At 59.8% G+C, this 8726-nt stretch overlaps 1 protein-coding gene across 1 annotated transcript; it reads left to right on the top strand.

Annotated features, from left to right (window-relative positions):
* Positions 1 to 3904: 3904 nt before the first annotated feature.
* Positions 3905 to 8726, top strand: EN2 (engrailed homeobox 2). Its single transcript, XM_069778203.1, has 2 exons — positions 3905 to 5373; positions 7205 to 8726. The coding sequence occupies exons 1-2, from the start codon at positions 4806 to 4808 to the stop codon at positions 7519 to 7521; spliced, it is 885 nt and encodes a 294-aa protein (XP_069634304.1). The 5' UTR covers positions 3905 to 4805; the 3' UTR covers positions 7522 to 8726.

Below are 8726 nucleotides of genomic sequence, written 5' to 3'. Positions count from 1 at the left end.
CCTTCCCTTCCCTTCCCTTCCCTTCCCTTCCCTTCCCTTCCCTTCCCTTCTCTTCTCTTCTCTTCTCTTCTCTTCTGCCAACCATCTCTTCTGCCATCATATAATTGGGCTCTGGGCTGGCATTTACCTTGTGGCTGACCCTCCACCGAATTTTGGCGAAAGTCTTTTGCTTTTATCAGTGTTATTGGATCGTTTTCGATTGGGGCCGTGAGGGCTGCACGCCGCCCCAGCCGCCGAGCGGGAGGGGAAGATGTGCGCGCTGCCTGGCGGGGGGCAGGGGCAGGGCTCGGAGGGGGACAGGGGGAGGGGGGGGCTTCAGGGGGAGGGTCGGGGCAGGACGGGGAGAGGAGAGGAGAGGGGCAGCGGGAGGACAGGGCCAGGGGCAGGGGGAGGGTAGAGGCAGGGCAGGGCCAGCGGCAGGGCGAGGCAGGGGCCGGCTCTCACCCCCCACCCGCGCATCGTCCCTCCCGTGGGAGGGGGGGTGGGGGGTGAGTTTATCCCCCCAGCCACTCGTGCTGCGGACGGCAGCCGTGACTGTAAGCTGCTTTCCGAGTCAGGACTGTGACATGCAACCTCATCCGTTCATTCCCGAGCATCCTCCGTGCCCCACGCCGGGGCCCGCGGCCACTCCGCGGGGAGACCCGTCCCGGGCCGGGCCGGGCGCGGCAGCAGCGGGCTCTGCCCTCGCCGCAAGCCGGTCGTGAAATTTTCACGATCCTGCAAAAAAAAGTGGAAGCCACTCTTTCCAACCCGTCCTTTTACCCCCGTTGACGGGAAAGTCTACCCCGCCTGAAGTGGATGGGCGCCGCCGGCCCCACGACAGGCTGCGGGGCTGGGAGCCGCAAAGCGGCCTTGATCCCGCCTGGCACGGGGAGCAATTGGGAAAAATCTGGCTTTTTTTAGGATTTTTTAATTTTTTGGTTGTCGGCTGTGCAGTGAAAACCCGGCGGCATCGGGGAAATGCAGCTGTGATGGCTGAGCTGTCCCGGCCCGCCCGTTGCAGGGAAAGCCTGGCTGGGGCTTAAGCGGGGGTCGGCGCTGGTTTTCCCCCTCCCAAAATGATGCGAGACCCCGGAGAAGGCTGAGCCCGCACACGGCCGGGCGGTGCCTGGCACACCGCCTGCTGCACGGAGGAAGGCGGGGGGGGGGAGAAGCAGCGACCTCTCCCCTCTCCTCCGTCCTCAGCCACCGGCTCCAAAGCGCTGGCAAAAGCTGCCTAAAAAACGGCATCGCTTGGAAATAAAAGTCCATGCTGGGTGGAAGCGGGAGGGAAATGGGGGGGCGGGGGGGGCGGCCTCGGGGATGGGGTGGTGGGACCGGGCTGTGCCCGGCGAGGGCAACCCCGCTGCCAGACCTCCTCCGGCGGCAGGGGCTGGCTCCAAATGGGGGGAATGGCTTGAAAACCCGGCGAATTTTCCTGCGTGCCAACGTTCTGCAGGCAGTCATCCCCCGCGTTGGAAAGACGGTGCGGGGGAAGGAGGGGAGCGCACACCCTCCCTGGGTTCCAACAACTGTTCTGGGCATTTTGGCTTCCCAGCACCTCGGGGTTGGTTTTTTTCCCAGTGTGGGGAAAAGCTGGAAGGAGGGTTTTGCTCGGAGGAGCGGCACGAACGGCCCCGGAGCCTGCCCGCAGCCCGGCCCCGGAGCCTGCCCGTTGCCCGCAGGCGGGCGGGGGTCGGCCGGCCGCTCCCTCCTTCCCTCCCCAATACCGGGCTCCGGGGTTGTCATCCCGCTTTTAAACTTCTCAGTGCCAAAAAGCAGCAGCGAGGAAAAAGCAGGGTGCGAGGGAGGGGGTCCGCACGGAGATGCGTGGGGCTGTACCCGCACAGACGCCTGTTTGCGGGAGGGAAAATATATTTATTTTTAATGGGTGGCAGCGCGGAATGAGGCTCGTCGAAACTACGCGGGGAGCGTAGGGAAAAGAAATCTGGCTGGTGTGAGGAGAGGTGACTTCTGCAAGCACCAAGGGCTGCGAGGGGGAGGCTAAAGCAAAGAAGCAAACGAAGCCAAAAGCCCATTTTCTGAAAGCCACCTCTCCCGGTGACCCGCCGTGGTTCCCGAGGAAAAACCCCCGCACGCCGCGATGCCGCTGGCGGGGCGCCCGCAGACCGGCGAGAAAAACGTGCTGCTGGGGAATGTTTCTACAGAGATTGAACTCCCAGATAAAAATAACCTTGGGAGACAAAAAAAAAAAAAAAAAAAAAAGATCATTCAGATTTCCTCGCTTAGGTATCAGATCACCCACCCCCCCCGCCCCCCCCCCCCCGCTGCCTCTGCATACCTGAGGTGCTGGATTATTGTCAGAGGACAGGCAGATGCAGTAATTGTTTTGTACAGGTTTGTTTATCTCCTACTTTGGTGTTTATCTCAGGAATTCTCCTCCCTGTCCTACGCAGGGTACACATATCCCCGCGAAGGAGCGGGATAACGAATGGGACCGCTGCCGCGGTACCGGCGGAGCGGGCAGGTAACGGGGGGTTCAAGGAGGTTTGAAGTTTTTTATCGGTAACTCGGGTCCGCCCGGGAGCGAAATATTTGAAGTGCAGCACCTTGAACACGTTTAATTATGGGGTAGTAGCAAAGCGAGAGCTTCCAAGTAATTAGAAAATACTTCTTGGGAGACAGGCTAATCGCTTTTCATGGGGCGCTTGAAGAAATTAACCTCTAGGTGCTTGTTTGAGCAAAACAACTTTGGATCAGCCAGCGCTGGTCTTCGCTGCTGGACCCGCCTCGCTGCGAAATACAAAGGAAAGGGGGAAATGAATTTGAAATGAAAGAAAAAGGAAAGGTTAAAGGGAAAGAAGAAGAAGAGGAGGGGAAGGGCTCGCCGCCCCTCTCCCTTCAAGGCGGGGAGCGCTCCGTGTCCCCCGCAGGGAAGCCTCCTCCCGAGGAAAATGTCACTTAGCGGGGACACCCGGGGCTCGGCGGCCACCGGAGCCCAGCAGCCCCCGGCCCGGCCCCGGCTCGGCCCTCGGCGGGGCCGCGCAGCCCCCTCGCCGTGCGCCCCGTCGGGGCGGTGACACCCGCCGAGGCCCAGGGGAGGGAAAACGGGGCCGGCTGCGGGGGAAGGACCCCCCCCCCCCGCACCCCCCAACCGGCTCGGGCCCCCCACCCCCTCGGCCATCCAGCCGCACTTTGCTCCTTAATTTTGTTCCAGGGGGTTTTCTCCCTAAAGACAAAAGGCAAAACAGCGGCGGCGGTTTTCCCGTCCCAAAGAAGCAGGGATTTTTTTTTGGGGGGGGGGGGTGTCCGGAGGGTGACGGGAAGGCTTTTTGGGGGGGGATGGGGGGGTTTCGGGAGCAGGCAGGGGAGATGAAAGGCTCCTGTCCGGCTGCGGGGAGGACGAGTCAATTACGGCCGCCGCGGATGCCGAACGGCGCCGCGGGGAGGGGACGCGCCTCGCCCCCCCCGCCTCCCCGGGGCAGCCCGCAGGCACCGGGCAGGCCCCCTTCACGCTGCCCCCCGCCCCCCCCCCGGACCCCCTTTGTATCACCGCCGCTCGCTTAATATTATTTATGCATTTCTGCAAGGAATTGTGGGATGCCGCCCCCCCCCCATTAAACAGCGGGGCAATTAAAAACCCAAATCATCCAGCGCTGGGGGGGGGGGGTAAAGGGGGGTCGGCGGTGCGCGCCGCGCAGCGGGGCCCCCCCCCCTCTCTCTTCCACTCCCCCACGCGTATCCCCGCGGCCGGCCGCGGCCCGGCTTTGGGGGGTGTGTGTGTGTATGGGGGGGGTTGTGGGTGGGAGGTGGGGGAGGAGGGGCGTGGGTGCTGTCACTTACCGGAGCTCCCCGCACCACGTGTGCGCATGCCCGCTTTATCATTGGCCCGAGGCACGTGTCGAAGTGCCCGGGCCGGCGACGTCACCGGCGGGGGCCCCGTTAAAACCTAAAGGACAACAATCCGGACTGGAAGTGTCCGGGCGCGGCGGCGGCGGTGGCGGCGGTGGCGGCGGTGGCGGCCGCCGGGGCGTAGCGCAGCGCGGCGCGGCGCGGCGCGGCGCAGGGCGGGCGGCAGGGCGGGACGCCCTCCCCACCCGCGGCGGCCCCCCGCATGTGCGGGCGCGGGGAGGCGCGGGGCGGCGCGGGGCGAGGCGCTGCCGGCCGGAGCCCCGCGGGGCGCCCCTCACCGCCCTGCCCTCCGCGGGACACCGGCTGCTGAGAGCCCGCCTCCACCCCCCGCCCCGGCACCGGCTTTTTTTTTTTTTTTTTTTCCTTCTCTTCCCCCCTTTACCCCCCCACCCCCTCCACCCCTCCAATTATTATTTTTATTATTAATTTTTTTTTTTTTTTTTTTCCTCCGCGGGGGCCGGCGGATGAGGCTCGGCGGCGGCGGAGGTGGCCGGGGGAGAAGGCGGCAGCGCGCCGCGGGACCGAGCGGCTGAGCGGCGGCAGGAGGCGGCGAGCGGCGGCGGGAGGACCGGAGCCCGTGTATTTTTTTATTTTTGGCAAAGTTGGAACTCGTGTGGAGGCTCGGCTGCTGGCTTTGGGGTCTCCCTGGGTTTGTTTCTTTCTTTTTTTTTTTTTTTCAATTACCATTAATATTTTTTTTGCAAATTTTTTTTAAATTTTTTTTGCAAACTCTGGATTTTGAATGCCGGGCGCGGCCAGGAGAAACGAAAGCAAATAGACACCTGTGCGTGCGTGTATATATACATATATATATATATCTCTAAAAATATATATATTAAAAAAATTAAAATAAAGAACAACCGACTGCAACAGCAACAACAAAAAGCGCTAGGCAGCCACCCGGCCGGCGGCGGGGCGGGCAGCGGAGCCGTCGGCGGGGCCGGCCGCGCAGCATGGAGGAGGGCGGCCGGAGCCCCCGGGAGGAGGCGGCCGAGCCGCAGGAGTCCGGCGGCGACGCGGAGCCCGGCGGCGGCGGCGGCGGCGGCGGCGGCGGGGGCGGCGTGCGGCGGGGGCTGCTGCTTCCCCCCGGTGACCCCCCGCACCCCCACCCGCACCCGCACCGCATCACCAACTTCTTCATCGACAACATCCTGCGGCCCGAGTTCGGGCGGAGGAAGGAGGCGGGCGGCCCCGGCGGAGAGCCCCGGCGACCCGGAGCCGAGAACCGCCGCAGCCCCGCCGCGGCGCCGGCCCCCGGGGCTCCGCTACCCGGCGGCGGGGCGGGTTCGCCGGGCCGGGGGGAGGGCGGCCCCGCCGGGCTGGCCCTGCACGGCGCCGCCAAGAAGGGGGGGGACCCCGCGGCGCTGGAGGCGGCCCTGAAAGCGCGGGGCTTGAGCGGCGGCGACCTGTCGGTGAGCTCGGACTCGGATAGCTCCCAGGCCAGCTCCAACGCCGGGAACCAGCCCATGCTCTGGCCCGCCTGGGTTTACTGCACGCGGTACTCGGACCGACCCTCCTCAGGTAAGAGCTGCCCCGCTCCCCTGCTCCCCCCCCCCCCCCCGACCCCCGGTCCCGGCCCCGGGCTCCCCCCCGGCTCCCCTCCGCCCGCCGGCGGGGCCGGGAAAGAGACCCCACCCCGCTCCCCCCTTTCCCGCTCCTTCTTTTTCGTTTTGTTTTGTTTTGTTTTGGTTTTTTTTTCCGGGGGGGGGGGGGCCGTGGGAGGTGCTTAAAAATCGCCCGAAAATGCGGGCAGATTGCAAGGGTGGCTGGGGATGCGCGGAGCCGGGGGGAAACGGGAGGTCTCTCCCTCCCCGCCGCCGCCGAGGAGCTGGGGCCGCCCGGGCTCGGGGCATTTCCCACCAACAGCCGGGTTTTAGCAAAGAGGGAGGAAAAGACAAAAATCTGGCGTTGGGTTCCTCCCGGCGAACTGCCCTTCTCCCCGCCGGGAAAATACCCCCGCGCTCCGCTTTGGTGGGGGCAGAGTGGATTTCCACAGGCCTGGCCTTGCTTTGATTATTTTTTATATTTTTTTTTTGGCCCCAAAAAACAATCCGCGATCGTTTATTTCCTTAAAAGAGGCCTCGGAGTGGCCGCCGTTTCGTTTCTTTCTTTTTAATTTCCCCCCATGTGCTGCAGGTCAGCTCTGGGGGGGGCCGGGGGACGTTTCCAAGAGCCGGGGAAGTTCTTTGGCATGGTCCGTCTCTTGGCAAGGGCTTGGGCAGAACCTCCTGAAATTATCGATAAAAAAAAAAATCGAAAAAAAAATTAAAAATAAAAAGCCAGGGGGTAAAACGTCCTTCCGCTACCGCGGGGAGAGTGGGGCTGGCCCCGGCAGATTGTTAAAACCCGTGTTAAAAAAGAGGTAGAAACCATTGGGGGAAGGCATGGGAAGCACCACGGAGGAGATCTGCTCCCAGGAAAAAAAAAAATAAATAAAAAAAAATAAAGGGAGTTTCTCTTACAAAAGCGGCGAGCTAGGATTTTCACCCGGAGAGCCGGGCAGCTGAAGGAGGGATCGTAGGGCGAGTTGAAAATTAGTTCGTAATGTCTGAAAACAAACTCTTACTCAGAGGTAATATTCAGGGCTGAATTGGAATTTACTCCATTGTTCTCCAGTGCTCTCCTTTGTTAATATTTAATTAACATACATCCTCACAATGGCTCGGCCCGGGCAGAAAAGGCTCCTTGTGCTGCCGAGAATAATATTCCCGAGAATAATCCCGGCGATTCGGATCGGGCCGTGCAGCGCCATATGGGCACTGCAGCAAAGCGGCGGATTTCTTCTCGCAATGTAAACAGGCGGCTGATTTCCATTTCTTTTTTTATTTATTACGACCCACCCAAAAAAGAAAAAAGAAAAAAAAAAAAGAAGAAAAAAAAGTCAAGAGGTTTCCTTAAAAAAAAAAAAAAGGGGGGGAGGTTTCCTTAATAAAAAAAAAAAAAATCTGCTCAGGGAATAAAATTCAGCTCGGTGCCGCTGGTGCAGGCTTTGCTTGCCGGGCATCCCCGGGACGAAAAGGGCCGGTAGATGGAATTCTGGCCGGGATGAAAGGGGATGCGGAGGGAGCGGCGCGGGCGGCGGGCGGGGGGTACCGGGGGCTGCGGCTGCCGTTCCGCCGCCTCCCGAGCCTCCCCTGGCAGCGGAGGAGCCACAAAGCCGGGTTTGTTTTTCTTAGGGTGGGAGTGGTGCTGGTGGGGGGGGTGGGTGTCGGAGCGTGGGGCGCGGGTGGGAGCGTGGGTGCGTGTCCCGTTGCCCCCCCCCGTCACCCCCCCACGCGGGACCGCGGCTGGCGTGGGGCCGCCCGCAGCGGAGCGTGGCCGTGTCGGTGCTTCTCCTCTCTCCCGGCCGTAGGTCCCCGCTCCCGCAAACCAAAGAAGAAGAACCCCAACAAGGAGGACAAGCGGCCGCGCACCGCCTTCACCGCCGAGCAGCTGCAGAGACTCAAGGCCGAGTTCCAGACGAACCGGTACCTGACGGAGCAGCGGCGGCAAAGCCTGGCCCAAGAGCTGGGGCTTAACGAGTCCCAGATTAAAATCTGGTTCCAGAATAAACGAGCCAAGATCAAGAAGGCGACGGGCAGCAAGAACTCCCTGGCAGTGCACCTCATGGCCCAGGGGCTCTACAACCACTCCACCACGGCGAAAGACGGCAAGTCGGACAGTGAATAGCCAAGGGAGGGGGGGGGAGAGGGAGGGAGGGGGGAGGCGGGGGGGGGGGGCTGTTTGCAGTCAAAGTTTATACAATGCAATAATTTAATTAAAAAAAAATAAAAAGAAACGTAAGGGCCAGTGTATAAAGATTATACCAGCATTAATAGTGAAAATATTGTGTATTAGATATAATTCTGCAATATTCTATGTATATATAATTTACAGGTAAGGTGGTGTAAAAATCCAAGATATCTGATTATAAAATATTTTTTTGATTTTTTTTTTGTTTGGTTTTGGTTTTGGGGGTTTGGGTCGGTTGGTTTTTTTTTTTTTTTCGGTTGTATGGAGATTTTAGACGCTATCTTTATGATTTTTTTTTAATGCTTAAGTTACATTTTTATAGACTTAAGCGCTGTTTTAATGGACATTGGACGCTGTTTTTTGAAATTCAAAAAAAAAAAAAGAATTAAAAACAACTTTTGCTGAAGTCCAAAGATTTTTATTGCTGCATTTCACACGACTGTGAACCGAATAAATAGTTCTCCTATTTGTTCTATGAGTTTTACCTTTTTTTTTCCCCCTCCCACCCCTCCCCTTTTCCTTTTCTTTTTTTTTTTTCTTTCTTTTTTTTTTTTCCTCTCTTTTTTGGGGATGTGTGTGTCTGGGGCTGGCTTTGGGGATAGACATGGAGAATTTAATTTAAAAAAAAATATATATAAAAGTAACGATAGGGAAAGAAATCTCAAAGCACCGTCCTCAAACATGCCCGGGGTCTTTTCCCGAGCCCCTACACCCTCACCAACCCCAGCGAGACCCACGGGCGTGCGTGGATGCGGAATGCAGGCGTGGATGCGGGATGCAGGGATGAGATTAGCATCCCCCCCTACACACACACACCCACTCCCCCCGCCCCCAACTTGTTGGGAAAACTTTGGGAACCCCCATCTCCGAAAAGATGGAGCCGTTCCGGGATGCGGCTTCAACCCGTGGCCGCCCCCCGGTCCCGTTCCCCCTCCGCGGGGGGCGGCCACGGGCTGGGACCCGGCTCCGCTCTGGCATCACCTCCCCGAAGCATTTGGGAGCGTTTTACCCTCCCCCCCCCAAAAAAAAAGAAAAAAAATATTTTTTAGTTTCCTCTTCCTCTCCATCCTCATCCCCATCCCACGGCGCGGTCCCCGCTAGCGCGACGCTTCGTGGGACCGTGGGGGGTGGATGTTTGTCCC

The sequence above is a fragment of the Haliaeetus albicilla genome, chromosome 2 (assembly GCF_947461875.1).
Source record: "Haliaeetus albicilla chromosome 2, bHalAlb1.1, whole genome shotgun sequence".
In the NCBI taxonomy this organism is placed as follows: Eukaryota; Metazoa; Chordata; class Aves; order Accipitriformes; family Accipitridae; genus Haliaeetus; species Haliaeetus albicilla.
The sequence above is the reverse complement of the archived record's forward strand: the minus strand, read 5'-3'. Positions and strand labels throughout refer to the sequence as shown.